The 17702-nt window shown below is 43.2% G+C and overlaps 1 protein-coding gene and 1 long non-coding RNA gene across 4 annotated transcripts in view; one reads left to right on the top strand and one right to left on the bottom strand.

Moving 5' to 3' along the window:
- The window catches only part of NSMAF (neutral sphingomyelinase activation associated factor), a 57575-nt gene extending 43054 nt beyond the window's left edge, over window positions 1–14521 (bottom strand). For 2 of the 3 annotated variants that reach the window (XM_041768856.1, XM_041768858.1), the window contains exon 1: window positions 13791–13984. In XM_041768856.1, the coding sequence (XP_041624790.1) occupies window positions 13791–13849 (59 nt within the window). In that variant the 5' untranslated portion in view covers window positions 13850–13984. Of the gene's footprint in view, window positions 1–13790; window positions 13985–14423 lie in introns of those variants that run through there. The other variant, XM_041768857.1, reaches the window with a different exon arrangement.
- LOC121498750 lies at window positions 12970–16636 on the top strand. Its single transcript, XR_005989878.1, has 3 exons — window positions 12970–13226; window positions 14357–14698; window positions 14831–16636. It is a non-coding gene; the product is annotated as an uncharacterized LOC121498750 (long non-coding RNA).
- Window positions 16637–17702: the final 1066 nt, after the last annotated feature.

Below are 17702 nucleotides of genomic sequence, written 5' to 3'. Positions count from 1 at the left end.
TGCAGCAAAGAAAACAATCAACAAAATGAGAAGGCAACCCAAACAACTGGAAACAAGATTTGTAAACCATATATCTGGTAAGGAATTAGTACCCAGAATACATAAAGAACTCCCACTGATCAACAACAATAAAATGCAACCCAATTAATAAATGGGCAAAAGAGTTAAAGAAGATATACAAGTGGCCAAAAAGTATATGAAAAGATACTCAGTATCACTAATCATCAGGAAAATGTAAACCAAAACTACAAATGAGCAATTACGTCACACACTACTAAAACAACACCTGAAAATAACAAATGTTGGTGAGGATGTGGAGAAATTGGGACCCTTGCCCACTGTTGGTAGGACTGTAAAATGGGACAACTGCTATGGAAAAGAGCATGGAGGTTCTTTCAAAAATTAAAAATACAACTACCACACAATCCACAGTTCCACTTCTGGGTATTTATCCAAAAGAACTGAAAACAGGATCTCAAAGAGATATTTGCATAACCATGCTCACTGCAGCATTATTTACAAGAGCCAGGAGGTGGAAGCAACCGAAATGTGCATCAACAATGAATGGATAAGGCAGGAAACCACAAATGTTGGAGAGGATGCGGAGAAAAGGGAACCCTCTTACACTGTTGGTGGGAATGTGAACTGCTGCAGCCACTCTGGAAAACTGTGTGGAGGATCCTCAAAGAGTTAAAAATAGACCTGCCCTACGACCCAGCAATTGCACTGTTGGGGATTTACCCCAAAGACACAGATGCAGTGAAATGCGGGGACACCTGCACCCCGATGTTTCTATCAGCAATGGCCACAAGAGCCAAACTGTGGAAGGAGCCTCGGTGTCCATCGAAAGATGATGGATAAAGAAGATGTGGTCTATGTATACAATGGAATATTCCTCAGCCATTAGAAACGACAAATACCCACCATTTGCTTCAACGTGGATGGAACTGGAGGGTATTATGCTGAGTGAAGTAAGTCAATCGGAGAAGGACAAACAGTGTATGTTCTCATTCATTTGGGGAATATGAATAATAGTGCAAGGGAATATAAAGGAAGGGAAAAGAAATGTTGGGAAATATCAGGAAGGGAGACAGAACATAAAGACTCCTAACTCGGGGAAACGAACTGGGGTGGTGGAAGGGGAGGAGGGCGGGTGTTGGAGGGGAATGGGTGACGGGCACTGAGGTGGACACTTGACGGGATGAGCACTGGGTGTTTTTCTGTATGTTGGTAAATTGAACACCAATAAAAATTAATTAAAAAAAATAATTTAAAAAATGAAAAAAAACAAAAAAAAAACAATGAATGGATAAAGATAATGTGGTATATATATACAATGGAATATTATTCAGCTTTAACAAAGAAGGAAGTCTTGTCTTATGCTACCTCATGGATGAACCATTATGCTAGTGAAACAAGCTAGCGGCACAGGCAAATACTACATAATTCCACTCACGTCAAGTATCTAAATTAGTCAAACTCTTACCAAGAGAAAATAGAATGGTGGTTGCTAGGAGCTGGTAGTAGGGGGAAGAGTGGAGCTCCTTTTAGGGAGTTGCTTTTCAGGGCGTAGAGAGCTCCAGTTTTGCAAGATGAAAAGGTTCCAGAGATCTGTTGCACAACAGTGTGAACATACTAAACACCACTGTACTATACATGTAAAAGTGGCTAAGACAGTCAACTCATGTTACGTGCTTTTTACCACAATTAAAAAAAATTAATATCAACTATTATAGAACTAGAGTCATTATCTTGACCAGTAACTTACATCCTCCTTAATTCACCAATATGCATATTTTGTAAGAAATGCAAAACACATGGCAAAGGGATAGAATCGAATCATGTTATTTAAAGTGAAAGGATTAAGGAATTTTTCTGAGTCTGCATTTTCCTTCCGCTGATGTGTTCAGTTTTACCTGCTTTAAGATTTTTGTATGTAAAAATTATTCCAGTAAAGTTTCGTGGCATTTTGAATGGTGATTTTCAAACCACATCCTTGGGAGGAAAAGGTTCTGTGAGGTCACTTTTATCATTTTAAATGTTTTCTTTAGGAGACCCTTGGCCCTGCCCCTGGGGATTCCTTAGTTTAATTCACCTTTACAAAGGTGTGGGCGGCTCTTTGGATTCTCTTTGATAAATGTACTCATTTAGCTACTTAATTTCCTAAAAGAGAGGCTGTCCCATTCACATCACCTAAATTTTAAAGCATCCTATTCATTGAATAAGTTCACTTTAGGCAGCCCCTTGTGTTTGTGCCCACCCAACCACTCGACCGTCTGCGGAGGAGCAGTAGTTATAATGCAAGGGCATCATTTCTCTAGATTGCAGCTGCAGGGCGGGTTTTGCTGTGTTGAGAACTGCTCCGTGCTCCGTGAGAGAAAGCGGCCTAACGCCTGAGAGATGTGTGCACACGCACGGGAGAGGGCACGAGAGGCCCGTACTTGCCCTCTCTACTCTGGGTACCCTAACGCTGTCCTTGGCTCAAACTGGACACGAGGGCCCCCACCACTCAGAGAGTCGGTGCAACTACGTGGGGCATTTTTGTGAGCTTTTTAGAGTGGCTCTGAAATGAGGCCATGAGGAAAAATGCTGAACAGACAAGGGCGAGAACAGTCCTGTGACTCACCATGAAAACGTTCCTCCTGGAATACATCGGACAGTAGCCTCTGAACAGTCATTCAGAGACACATCATTCCGCCAATCTATACTGACATTAGTTTCTCCTTTCTCGATTCCGCTATTAAGACATCAAAACCAAAACAAAACTCAAAACCCTTATCCTCTGTCAAAGTTCCCATGAGCTAAGCTACTGCATGTCCCTGACCCACCAGTCAAACTCTGTCGAAAGAGTTGAGCATTGATGTGACTTTATAGTGGATTCATTCTGGAGACTGGTGGCAACAACTTTCTCTTCGAGCGTTTTATAAATAATCTGAATGATCCAGAATTAGCACTAAACTTACTTAGGCACATATGTTCCTTCGGCACCTTTCAAAGTTCCTAGATCACTGAAACGGTTCTGGGGTTCCAAGCTCGAAACTCTCCCAGCAGCTCCAGCAGGAGATGTAGCACACATCCCCGTCCATCCTTGGAAGGCTTATCCTGTCACTTCCCATCTGAAGGTCAGTTTATTAACACAAATAAGAGCCACTTTCTCTCTTATCAATCAATTTCCCACTATCAGCCAAGGCCTTGCGCGGCAGCAGCCTGCTTTCAAATTCAACTTTAGGAAACTGTGAAAATGTTTTTAATCTGCAGCATTGTTTAAAGCCACCACTCAGTTGGGGCTTTAACTTTCCTGATGCTAATTGTGCAGGTCTGTGACATCTTCTTAATCTGTCCCTGGTTGTTGTCCTTCTTGTTTTACATTTTTAAAAAAAATTATAAGCTCAGAGGAACACCACCGGTGCAACTATCCTATGTTTAACTGCTTGTCTGATTTTCTGTAACTCTTCACCAAAGACCATTTGGCTTGAATGTTCTGAATTTTATTTTTGACAGTTTCAAAACTTTCTGGATCAACAGCCATTCCAGAACTGTCTGGTAATAATAGCTATCTACCCCCCCCCCCCCCCGCCCTCTTGAAACTTTTAATATCTGCCTTCTAAAAAATCTACTTCTATGTTATGAGTCCATCTTGATTTCCTCTGGGCTTCAGCAATAAATAACTTGACAGGGACTGCTTTTTCTGAAGGTTTCCAGCACTGCTACTTAATTAATTTCTATTTAATACTAAGAATTTTACAAAGTTCTCAAGTTCTCTGCTTTCAAATAGATTGAAATTTCAACAAATGAACTTAAACTAATTCTATCTCACTAAACATTGACTAAGTCAGGTCTCCTGTCATTATCTGTGTTGCTATTTCCCGTTTTTCATCTACATCAGGTACATATCCACCATTCTTTCTACTCACTTAGGTGGCCTGTAACAAAGGAATGCAATTATCTCTGTTCCTCTTTTTAGTAAGATCCCAGGTTCTTCCCCTCTGTTAATGGATTCCTCTGCACTTGTGCTTCTTGACATTCAGGGCCCACTGCCTCACCTCCTGACAAGTCTTCCCTTCTGAACAGATCTGTAGCCTTTCAGCACTAGAGTCTAATCTTTTTTTAAAGATTTTATTTATTTATTTTATTCATTCATTCATTCATTCATTCATGAGAGAGAGAGAGAAAGAGGGAGCGTGCACACAAGCAGTGGGGAGAGGGAGAGGGAGAAGCAGACACCCCCTTAGCAGGGAGCCTGAAACAGGACTTGATCCCAAGATCCCGGGATCACGACCTGAGCTGAAGGCAGATGCTTAACCAACTAAGCCATCCAGGTGCCCCTAGATTCCATTCTTGAGTCCTCATCCTAATAAGCTTCAATAACACCTAAGACACATTAATTCTCTTTTGTAATAAAATTTATTTTAGTATTCATATTCTACACATTTACATAAAGACACCTGAGTGACTAAATGTTATTTCTAGGTCCTAAACAGATTGTTTTTTCAAGCAAATTACTGCCCCCTCTTCCCTTACATTCCATCTCCTACCTGCTCTCGTCCAGTGTAATCAATGTCACCATTTCATCTGGCTTTGTGATCCTTTCCCTTGGGGATAAGTTTAAAACTCTACTACTTGGCCAGACTGTAGGAAATTACATTCTCCTCTGACTCTACTTTGCAGTTACTTCCTGGACTAGATGGTTCAGATATCAAAATCCCTTTCATTGACACCATTCATAAGACCAGTCATTTCTACTTTCAAGTCTCAACTATCTTGAGAACAAATGGCAAAAATATCATCCATGCTTTCAAAATCTTTCAATTTCCTCATTGGGGTCATAGCCTGAAGGAGGATATTCCATGAGCCTTCTCCAAACTATGGAGAAGATCAATGTGGAAGCATAGTTCAATGGCACAAAATTAAAAAAAAAAAAAGAGGAATGCTTAATTACTGTTATCTAGAAAGTGCTTCTCAAACATAAACATGTGTATGAGTGTACGATCATGTAGGGGTCACATTAAAATGCAGATTCTGATGTGGCACATCTGGGGTGCAGCTTAAGATTGTGCATTTTCTATCAAGCTCTGAGGCAATGCAGAGGCTGCCAGCCATTGTATTACACTGAGAATAACAAGGTTTCCATTATTCCTAAACATTCTAAATTTCTGAGGTACCATAAAAATAAGCATCGGCCTCATATTTAAAACAGAAGCAGCATGTTATGGTGGCAAAGGTGATGGCCTTGGATCAGATAACATCTGTTCCAGCTTAGGTCAGCCATGACTTGGCCATTAGACTTTTAGTCCAATCACTTTATTTAGGACTCAACTATAAAATTGAGGGGAGGGAGACAAATTAGATTACCTCAAAAGTCTCTTGTTAACCAGTGGGTTTATAGATTTATGAAATAAACCCAGGCTTAAACAAACCAGCAGGAATTCCAATTCAGACATTATGGCAGATTATGTGTCCAGAAAAACAATCTCACTATACAGCATCTAAAATTGCTGGATAAATTAATACAATCCTTTTTTCAAATGCTTGGCTGAGGTGATACAAAGGTGAGGAAAGCCTCAGTAGAGAAAACTTAGCAGGCGTTGGAGCAGTCTTTTCCTCTGGGGGCTTTGCCCAAATCTGAGCAGTAGCGAGCCTGCTTTCATAGGGCCCGGTGCCCTGAGAAGACAGCAGAGGGCAAAGAGGACAAAGAGGACAGGTAGGGGCAGAAAGAGCTAGGATCCCTAAAGTTAACCCTTGGAGGATGGAAATAAAAACCACCTATCCCCCTTTCCTAGAGGGAGATGGTAGGACCCGGGTGCTGGACTAGGAGCAAAGTCAGTCTCCCTTGAGAAGATAAAACCACCAGCCTGCCCTGACATACATTTGGGACTAGAACTCACTACTTATTTAGCCCAATAAAACTCAAGACAAGCTAGTGTGGTCTCTCCCAGCACCCCAGGCAGAAATGAATGCAAACACTTTCTGGAAAAATCCACCTGAAACCCAGGCCTGCAAGAACTCCCAAAGATAAGTTTCCAAAGAAGAAGTGACAAGCAACTAGAGAAAAAAATTTGTAAATTCTAAGATGGATTTAAATACCCACAATGCAGCAGAGAAAAATGCAGATTAATAGGAAAGAGCCTTTAGGAGACATAAAAACAATATTCTAAGAGCTGAAGGCTTGGCTCCAAATTTCCTAAGAGTGTTTCAGCTTTAGGAATCCCAATTAGTCCAGGTGAATAAAAAGAAATTTCTAGATAAACAGTGAAACACTAAAAAGAGGAGATCTTAAAAGCAGCCAGAGAAAAGACAGAGTCCTTAAAAGAACAGCTGGACTTAAATGCTAGGGGTTTGTTGCAGGCTGGTCTCCCCCAGAATAAAGTGGCCTCCTGCGAAGCTCCCCAGAAACTTACTGTGCCCTGGGGCCAAAGTCAAATGGTCCTTGCTGAATGCAAGGCTTGGACCCCAGTGTCTTCATTATGCCAGAAAGATTCTGGTGGTTCCCTAACCACGAACACAGATACAACAAATCCTGCTCCCATCCTGCCACATCACACAAGACTCAAGTGCAAGGCTTAATAGCCCCAGTCAGGCCATGGTGAGCTAAGGTTGCATCACAGCATAGCTCTACTGCATCCTGGCTCCTGCTCACTCCAAGGATCCAAGTTTCTCCTGGAGTCTGAAGCTTGACCTGGCCAGGTAGCTAAGAGCTGTGTCATGGAAGGCACAGCACACCTGTTATTGACCTCTTCTCTAAGTTTGAGAGCTGAGTTTCCTTCCACCAAAAACTGCTCTAGCAGCTTGGGTGCATATTCCCTGGCTATCTGTCTTTATCTGCACAATCTTCAAAATGCTGAGAAAATTACAGCTGACTCCTGAACAACGTGGGTTTGAACTGTGCTGATCCACTTATAGGTGGATTTTTTTTTTTCCCAATACACTACAGTACTGAAAATGTATTTTGTCTTCCTTAAGGAGACTTTCTAAGTAACATTTTTTCTCTCTTTTTTTTTTAAGATTTTATTTATTTATTCATGAGAGACACAGACAACGAGGCACAGACACAGGCAGAGGAAGAAGCAGGCTCCCTGCAGAGCCCAATGTGGGACTTGATCCCAGGACCCTGGGATCACAACATGAGCCGAAGGCAGACGCTCAACCACTGAGCCACCCAGACGTTCCTCTAAATAACATTTTCTTTTCTCTAGCTTACTTTAAGAATACTTTAATAATACTTTTCTTTTCTCTGGCTTACTTTAAGTACATAATGTATATAGCATACAAAATAGGTTTTAATTGGCTGTTATTGGAAGGCTTCTGGTAAACAGCAGGCTACTAGTAGTTCAAGTTTTGGTAGGAGTCAAAGTTATACACAGATTTTTAACTGTGCAGGGGTTGGTGTCTCTAACCCCCTGTTGTTCATGGGCCAAAAATTATACATCTAGCCAAACTGATCTCCAATACAAAACACAAGCACATGCTCAGACAAAAGCAGCTTACTACCATTAGGGGAACTTCTAAGGATATTCTTCAGGAAAGAGAAAATTATGCCATAGAGAAGGTATGATAGGTGAGAAGGAATGCTGGACTAAGACAATGGTAAATATGCATGTAAAACTATATAAGCATAAACATTAACTAGACAATTGTAATGTCTGATTTGTAGGTTTAAAATCTAGATTGAAAATACTAGACAATAGAGACTATAAGTTAGGGTGGGTCAATGGAAGGCCTCCAAGGTCCTTGTATTGTTAGGGACCAAGGTTAAGAGAACGATTAGTTTCAGATCTTAAGCTAAATATAAATGCTAAACTTTCAAGGTAAGCTCTAGAAAACCAGAAACAGTATATAAGTACCATACTCTTCAGGAAAAATGAAAGAGAACAAGAGGGTCTTAATTAATCCAAATGAAGGAAAAAAAATAAGATAAAACTAAGGAAATAAGAAAATAAAGTCCAAATATATTTGTAAAATAATAAATGTAAATGGACTAAATCTATCAAGACAAAAATTATTGGAAAATTATTTATTAAAATATCCAACTATTAAGCTATTAATGAAAAATATGCCTTAGGTAACCTAAGGACAAAGTCAAAATGTAAAAAAAATGAAAAGTTTCATATAATGCAAATACTTCAAAGAAATTTAATATATTAATATCAGAAAAAAAAAGAAAAAATCATTACTAGAATCCTTGATAAAAGATTCAATTTCCTAAGAAGATAGCAATTTAAACTTACATAGACTCAATAACAACCCTGAAAATATGATAGCAAAAATTGACAGAAATATAATTCAGGGACACCTGGGTGGCTCGTGGTTCAGCATCTGCCTTTGGCCCAGGGCGTGGTCCCCAAGTCCCAGTATCGAGTCCCACATCAGGCTCCCTGCATGGAGCCTGTTTCTCCTCCCTCTGCCTATGTCTCTGCCTCTCTGTTTCTCATGAATAAATAAAATCTTAAAAAAAAAGAGAGAGAAATAGAAGTCAAAGTTTATATCACGAAGCATCTCCCAGTAACTGATAAGTCACTCAGAAAAAAATGCATTAAGAAAAATGAAAGATCTAAACCCAACTGGCAAGCTTAAAGTAACAGATATATAGATATTATACCAATATTAATATACATGTTTTCAACCTCACATCAATGTGTAAAAAATGACTACCATCTACGTCACAATAATTTCAAATAATTAGTATTAAATAGAATTTGACTAAACACAAATTTAAAAATAAAAAACAGGGGCACTTGGATGGCTCAGTCAGTTAAGCATCTGACTCTTGATCTCAGCTCAGATCTTGATCTCACGTTCCTGAGTTCAAGCCCTATGCTGGGTTTATTAAGTGGAGTCCACTTAATAAAACAAAAAACAAAGAGATAATTTTCAAAATCACTGAGTCATAAATGTGCAGTCACAATTCTACATGTCTGATGAGTAAAAGATGAAATTGCAATGGTATTTAGAAAAACAAGCAATGTTTTCATTAAATGGCCAGACCCACTTTACATCACGTTAAAAAAATTTTAAATAAAAACCATAGAGCAAACCCACTCAAAGTTTGTGGTTATTTTCTTGTGTCTTCTTAAATCGTAGCAATTTTGGAAGAAGCTAATTTCAGACAGCAACAGGGCATAAGGTAAAGGCCTAAATAATGCAGTTTGGGTAAAGCCAATATAAATTCTAAGTTAATCAAAATATCTGCAACACTTATTTCTTCTCCCACTCTTTCGTGTTTTGTTTTTTTGTTTTTATGTGAGAAAAATAAACCCTATTTCTGAGTCACAGGTAGATTTCCTTCAACTCTTCAGCATTCCTGTGGTTCTGCAGTTTATATTCATTTTCAACACCTGGCATATACCAATGAGACATTATAAGAATAGGATGGTCAGTCTTAGAAATAAAAGAATAAACAGGAGTATAGCAAAGCACTTTGCCCTCTCAACCAGTACTTTTAGTATGATAAATACAGAATCGATCGATAAAATATTAAATAAAAGATATTTAGTATCAGCCAAAAAATTTAGTATCAGCATAACCAAGAGAATCATATACACATGGAATGTCTGAAAGCAAAGTTGAATTCTAAGAAGTGCCTGTAAATCATTAATGAAATATGTGTGCTCAACATAGAATTCATGATTACTACTGTTCTATTCTGGGATGATAGCTTAAAAGCTACACCTAAGTAATTTGTTGTACAACATTACAGAGAGGAAAACTGGACTCTCTCCTGGAGGAGCATGCCTCAAGTACCTAAATTTCCAATCACTTAAGAAAAAAATAGCTATTCGTCCATCACACCACTCCTAGATGTGAAGACGAAAATTATTTAACAATTAGCCTACTCTTGAAATAGAAAGGTCTTTTTTAAAAGATTTTATTTATTTATTTGACAGAGAGAGCACAAACAGGGGGAGCAGGAGAGGGAGAAGCAGGCTTCCCACTTAGCAGGGACACCCCCTCCCTCCTGCAGTGATGTGGGGCTCCACCCCAGGAGCCTGGGATCATGAGCCAAGCTGGAGGCACACACTTAACCAACTGAGCCACCCAGATGCCATGAAAATAGAAATATCTTAAATAGCAGCAGTTTGTAAAATATCCTTATCTGCAAACGCACTGTACACATTTGTTATTTCCAACATCATTCCTAAGATATGTGAGTTGTCTTTTAAACTTCTTCCCATTTATTTTCATTAATACCTACACAGTACATTTTTTTTTCTTTTTTTACACAGTAGATTTTTAAAAGCCAGTAAAATCAATATAGTTTCTGGAATCTAAATCTTAACCAAGATACAACTATACTTAACTTTAATGACCAAGCATCCCTTTGTTTTCGAATACTGAAAATTACCAAAGCATTTCTTTATAAACTGAAATATTACTAATAAGTGGTACCACCATACAGTTGTTCAAGCCAGAAACCTGAGAGGGCTGCCATTTTGCGCAAGTAAAAAATACAGAACACCTACTTAAATCTGAATTTCAGATAAGTTACGAAAAATTTAGTATTAAAAAAACTTAGTGTAAGTATGTACCAAATACTGCATGGGACATACTTATACTAAAAGTTTTTCACTATTCATCTGAAAATCAAATTTAACTAGGCATCCTATATTTTCTCTGACAAGTCTAGCTGGGATTCTCTCTATGATATCTTCTATATGAAATCCACCACACCAAGACCTGTCCATTCTACTTCCTAAAAACATCTAAAACCCATCCACCTTTCTTCATTTCTTCTGCCCCCATCTTGGTCTAAGCCACCAACCCAAAAACTCCCAATCAGACTCTCTGCTTCTTCTACCTTTATAGAAATATCATTTACACTAAATGCAGTAGTATCAGTTTAATACTAAAAGAAATAAAAGCTAACTTCAGGTTTCTCCTTTCCTGGGGCCATTATCTGGTAGTGGCAGAAATCTAAAATCTTGAAAACAGCATGAAACCAATGAACTCACGATTCTGAGGAGGTGAGGCCTTTTGTTGGGTCACCTCCGAGGCAGTCCCAAAGAAAGTAACAGTTCTCTTAGGTATGCCTGAGCCAATGATCTACATCAATCATTGTGCTAAATAGGTGTTTATTGCCACAAAGGGATGAGCCAGGAAAAATCTGTGCAGAAATAAAGCTGGTTTAAAATATTCTAGTCTTTCAGAGTGCATTCATTCTAAGATTTACAGAGACTGGTTGGTTCTAGCCCACACCTGATTGTGAGACAGATTCCTTTCATCCAACTGGTACTCTTTAGACACCTTTTGGGTTAAAGTCGGCTTATCGGTCCAAGATTGCAAAGCCAGGGAGCAGAGCATTAAAAAATTGGGGCAGTGAGCAAGTAAGATTCAAATATATCCAAGATATGCGGCACCAACTTCTTCTGATTACTGATGCTCAGAACAGTTGCTGCCTCCTGACAGATGAATAAATGTTTTGGTTGTGAGAGCTACAGTTATCTCCGTGCACTGCCAGCCTGTCACACTGATCAATAGATACCAACAAAGCAGATTATATGCTGAAACCTCAGTGCAGACTTCAAGATCTGTGTGACACTGCAGAGCTGCATAAACTAACCAAATGAAACAAAAATTACAGCTATCAAATTAACTGGCAGGTCTAAAGAAAACAGGTTTTCCTCTATATCAAAGAGGCCACAGAATTGTTACAAATGATTCTTTGAGCACAGAACATGATGGCAATTCAAGTGTTTCTAAGTTCTCACAATGCAAACTTGCACATCCATCTATTTAGTACAGAATACCCCCAATTCTTAATGATGCTGGTACAGAACAAAGAAACTCAAGCTCCTTCATATGAAACAAGCCCTATAAATGAAGTAGGAAGAGCCTCTACAAGTGAGTTACTTTATTTAGGGTCCAGTTATTATTTATTATTAAAAGATAAACGTTTCGGGATCCCTGGGCAGCTCAGCAGTTGAGCTGCTGCCTTCGGCTCAGGGAGTGATCTCGAAGTTCTGAGATCTAATGTCACATCTGGCTCCTTGCAGGGAGCCTGCTTCTCCCTCTGCCTATGTCTCTGTCTCTGCCTCTCTGTCTGCGTCTTTCATGAATAAATAAAATCTTAAGAAAAAAAAAAGAAAGATAAGCCTTTCTGGGGATAAAACATAATCACAAAACCAAAAATGTTTTTGGAAGCCATATCCAAGATGTGCTTTTTTTTTTTTTTTCTGGATACATCTTGTCATCTTCTCTATGGTGGGGAATGAAATTTTAAACCATGGATAGGGGATCCCTGGGTGGCGCAGCGGTTTGGCGCCTGCCTTTGGCCCGGGGCGCGATCCTGGAGACCCGGGATCGAGTCCCACGTCGGGCTCCCGGTGCATGGAGCCTGCTTCTCCCTCTGCCTGTGTCTCTGCCTCTCTCTCTCTCTCTGTGTGCCTATCATAAATAAATAAGGGAAATTTAAAAAAAAATTATAAACCATGGGTAGCCTGACCAGGCCAACATTAGAGATCAGAAAAGGACATGAATGTCTGGATGAAAGCAGTCAAGTCACACCTACAAAACAAGTGTGGATGCTGCAAGACCACACACAAGCCTTAAAGTCTCCAGCCTGTACTTCCCTGTATAATCTGCTTTGCTGGTGTCCACTGTAGGGGCCAAGGGCAGGCTGCCCCAAAATGTGCCCCTTTGGCATATGATTTCAAATAAAAGTTACTTAATAGCCAGTGCAAGGTCACTCAGACCCTCCTCTGTCCTCCTAAAAGCAGGCAACAAATGTCCCATGTGAGAAATACCCTCCCTGTGCTAAAAAATAAATAAATAAATAAAAAGACATCTTTACCCCGTGAGATAAGGACTTTAGAGCCAAGAAGGATAAACAAACCTTGTTGGTCTCTAATCCACTCCCTCAGCCTAAATTCCCCTACTAATGAAGGCTCCCAAACACCTGTTTTCTTTATCCTGCCGATTCCTCACAAACATACTGTCTCCTGGTCCCAGAAATGTCCCAAAATAAGAACTGCCTGCCTCGGTCATTTCTGCAGGTCTCTACTTCGATGCGGGGCCTCTGCACTCGGGCAACAGAACTTGGGTTTTCTCCTCCTGTTGGTCCGTCCCATGTGCACTGAGGCCCGCGGTCAGGCCTTGGGGGGAGGAACCTGTTTCTCCTCCTTCCCCGCAGCAACAAGGTGACCCGCTGGCGGCCTCCCGGGTAACCTGCTCTCTCGGGATCGGCATCACCGTAAACGACGCGTTCGCAGCCCCTCTTGGCGCCCGGCGAGGCGGTCGGTTCCGGGGAATGTGCTCGGCGGAGCAGCGGCTGCGGGGCGGGCTGAGTCAGGAAGTGGCGGCGGGGCGAGGCGGGGCGGGGCGGCCCGTCGGGCGGCGGCTTCGCGGGACCCCAAACCCGGGGGGCTGCGGGGGGCTGCGGGCGGGGGGCGGGCGGCGGGGCCTCCCCGCGGGCGGGCGGGCCGGACCCGGCTTCCGGCAGAGCAAGGCCTCGGCGGCGGCGCGGCCCGGCCCGGCCCGACCCGGCCCCGCGGGGAGCCGCGCGCCCGCGGCCTTGCTCTGCACAGGTCGGCGCAAAGGGCGCCGGGGAGCGAGGCCGGGGCCGGGGCAGGCGGGGGGAGGCCGCCGGCCCGCGCACCCCGCCCGCACCCCCGCACAACGCCGCGTCCGCCCGCGCCCGGCTCGCCCCGGGACCGGAACGCGCCCCCCGCGCCTCCCGCCCCCCGCGCCCCCCGCGCCCCCCGCGCCCCCGCCCCCGCCCCCCGCGGCCCCCGCGGCCCCCGCGCCCCCCGCGCCCCCCGCGCCCCCGCCCCCGCCCCCCGCGGCCCGCCGGCGCCCACCTCTCCCGCGAGTACAGCTGCAGCTGCTGCTCGCGCCGCGTCTTCCGGATGAACGCCATGGAGCGAGGGCTGCGCGGGCGCCGGGCCGGCGGGACTGGGGACGCGGCCGGGGGCGGGCCCGGGAGCCGGCGGCGAGGTCCGCGCCGCGAGGGGGGCGCGGCCGCGGCGGCCCGACCGCCCCACGCTGCGCCCCGGGCCCGGCGTCGGCGCGCGCTCAGCCGAGCGGGCGGGCGCGGGGCCTCGGGCGGCGCCGTGACTCAGGCGGGCCTGGGCCCTGCAGCCCTGCGGAGCGCGAGCCCGGGGCGCAGGGCTCCTTTCTCTCTCCAGGGGCTTCCTTGAGGCAGAACCCGCACAGCAAGCAGCCCCCACCTAGGGTGCACCGGGGGGGGGTCCGGGCCCGCTCGCGCTGCCCCTGGGGGTCACCCCCGCCCCGCCCCGCCCCGCGGCCAGCGCCGTTGACCTCCCGCCCCAGGACGCGCCCCTCCCTGACATTCCACCCAGATGCGGCCACACGCGGCGCAGCCCTTTATGTTTGGCTTCTTTCATGAGGCGTAAATGACCTTCAGGCCCATTCGTGCATCGCTATTCCACCCTTTTTTTATCGCCGGAGACTACTCCAGCGTGTGGATATACCGCATTTTGGGGATCCGTTCGCCGCGGGGCTCACATGGACTAGGCCGCCGGGAACACTGTTGCACAAGCCTTTGCACGCTCCGAGGTTTCCATTCCCACCGACCACGTACCTAGGAGTGGAGCTGCTGGGTCACGTGGGAGCTCGGTGTGTAAATGTTGAGAAACTGCCAAACTGTCCCCCAGAGCGGCTGCACCAATTCGCGTTCCCAGCAGCTGTGTGTGAGGCTCCCGCCAACACTTGTTGTCTGACTTTCCATGCTGGATCTCCTAGTGGGGTGAGTGGTATCCCGCTGCCTTATGACCCCTTAATATATCCTGAATCTGAGCCTGTGGTTGCAAAGGGGTTCTTCAGTAATAAACTTCTAAATTAACATACATGGTGACGTTCGTCTAATTTTGCCTTACAGGTCAGCTTTTGCAGAATAAGATTTTTAAAAGCGTCTATGGAAATGTGCATTTCAGCTCACTAAGATGCCGCAGGACCCTTGAAGGGAAGATGGAAACAGCCAAGATGGATCTTACTGAGTTTGATCCTAGCAGCATTGGAAAAATGATACCCAGAAAGTGGGCACCTGTCAGAACTGTTTTTGAACGAGCAAAGCTGCATAAATACCCTGTAACTTGTCTTAAGTCCCTTCCACGTGATTCTCCTGTGCTGCACAGAACCTGTCACTGTGAAAACACATCAGAGACGTTAGCTCAGTGTTTTCACCGATAGGAGACTGTGCTTCATCGGAGTGCCAGGACAAGTGCACCAACAGATATATGGTGAGACAGGATAAGGAAAGTCGCAAGAGGTGCAACACGATCGCTTTTTTTTTTTTTTTTAATTTTTTTTAATTTTTTTTTACACGATCGCTTTCTATATGAGAAATAATACAACACATGTTATGAATTCAGAGGAGAGGTATCACTTCGGCTGGAATAAGGCAAGAAAACAGCACTCGAGTTTTCTCCTTTTAAACGTTAAAGGGTAATGGGATTCTTTTTGGGTGGAGACTGACAGTTTCTCCTTGACCAAACTTTAGCCGGGCCTCTTTGAACCTTCTTCTCAGCTAGGCCTCAACCGTGGCCTGTAAAAACTACAGACTCCCAGCACAAATGATTTTGTCCACACTCTCCCCCGCATTAAAAGACTTAAATCAACACTGGCATCGTTTCTAACAGCTCAAGGCCTCATGCTCGGGATGACCCTAGCCTCCTTTAAAGTCCCTGTCTGAGAAAACTCAAGGTTGCCCAAAGAATCTACTGTTTGTTGTAGCCAACACCTAACATAAGCCCCTGACTGCTGTTTCTTAAGCATTTACTAAGAGGGGTTTACAATGGTGAATTCTTTCTCTGGACCTTTGAGGTAGGCATATGTGTACCTCCTACAGCTCAGGAGGGCCTTTCTCCAGGACTTGAAAGCCATTCCCTTGAAATGTAATCATCAGGAAGGATCGGCTTCTGTCTCCCAGGCCCCAAGATAATTGCCAGCTGCAGATAGGATACAGCATTCACACCGATTAATTACACTTTGTAATTTTTAACTTCCCCGGCTTTGTCTTCGACAAGAGGAGGGGAAGAAACTTGCTCAAAAGGACCCTCTTGAACTATAGCTCAGAAGATCAAGGCTTCTGCTGTCACAGAGTTTGTGTTTGTGGAGAATTAAGCCAGAATTGACTTGATGGGATGAGCCCTGGGTGTCATACCAAATGTTGGCAAATTGAATTTAAATTTAAAAAATAATTAAAAAAAAAAAACAAAACAAGATGGAATTTCCTCAGTCACCACCCTCCGCCTCCAAATCATCCAGCCTACTAGCATCTGCTCCCTTGCCTTCATTACTGCTATTTTGAGATATATTTGCTCCTACAAAAGGCCAACTTCTTTCTCAACAATGTAGCCTTTATAATTATGTTCTTGTCTCTTTTCCCTTTCTCTCTCTTGCTTTGTCAATTTCTCCCTCACTTTTGAATCATTTCCATCCAAATATATAGTTTTTTTTTTTTAAATGTTGCTTTAATTCCCTCTGGCTCCCCATGCTTAGCAAAACTTTTTGAGACACCTGTCAGAATAGGTTGTCTGCATTTTCTCTCTCTTCAATATATTCTAACCAGGCTTCTGTTTCCATCACTCGTCTGAAATGTTGCCAAGTCACCACATTTACCAGTCACTTTTCTCCTTTCAACTTCCCTGAACTCTCAGCAGAACTCGGTATAGGTGGACATTGCATTTCTCATAGTTCCTTGTGGAAGCGCCTTCCTCCATGGCTTCCAAGGTCCCACAGTTTCTTTGCTTTTTTTTTTTTTTTTTTTTTTTTTTCTTCCCTGGGTCTTTCCTCTTTCTCAGTATCCTTGGTTGGTTTCTCTCCTGCCTAACTTCCCCAGGTTGATTCTCTGCACTCACTGTCCAGGTCATTGTAACCTGTGCTGTGACTGGGTGGGGGAGACCAAGGAGGAACCAGGATAATGTGTTAGGTTCAGGTGTGTGAGAATGAAATTAAGTAGCAAATTTCCAAGGCTCTACTATGTGGGTACCTACCAGGGAAGACGGAAGGGAAAATTTCAGGACATGGAGCAAAGTAAAAGACCGCAGTGGAGGATGAGAGACAGATGACTTTGAAATGTACAGTCCCTCAAGAAATGGGAATTTTGGACAGAACACTGAACTCCCATAAGACCACTTAAAGCCCTAAGCCCATCTGATCTTTAGTTGTTTACAAATATGGCTTGTGGTAATATTGTCTACCTCAAGTGAAGGTGACTGCGCATCCGGGAAATACGGTGAAGCTCTGGGAGGGACCTTATCTCTTTACCCCTTCCCCCGTCATCATCCTCATAAAACTCAGAGCTTTATTCTTTTAAAACAGTTTCCATTCAAAGCTATTTTGCGATCACCAAAAAAAAATTTTTTTTGAACTCTCAGTAGTATATTTATTTTTATTTTACAGACTCTGAAAACCTCAAAAAGGTTGTACTCCTCAATTTTTAAAAAATTGTGTTTATTGCAGATGACAAGTACATTTATGTACCTCCCATTTGCAAGAAATTCATCAGCAGAGTAAACAAGAACATTGTCTTTATCTGTAAGATAAATATCTTTCAGTAATGCATAGTTCTGAAGAATGTCTACTTATTTTTAAAAATCTTATGAAGGCATACATATGTAATTACCACCCTTTCTTAAGTTAGAAGTGGTAGCATACTTTTTTTTTTTACCTAGACAAAATGGCTAATCATCATTCTCTTATATATGTTACGTCTTGCTACCATTATGTCTTGAAGCTTCCTGTTCTCT

This window comes from Vulpes lagopus, chromosome 9 (assembly GCF_018345385.1).
Source record: "Vulpes lagopus strain Blue_001 chromosome 9, ASM1834538v1, whole genome shotgun sequence".
NCBI classification, from domain to species: domain Eukaryota; kingdom Metazoa; phylum Chordata; class Mammalia; order Carnivora; family Canidae; genus Vulpes; species Vulpes lagopus.
This window is presented reverse-complemented; position numbering and strand designations above follow the sequence as displayed.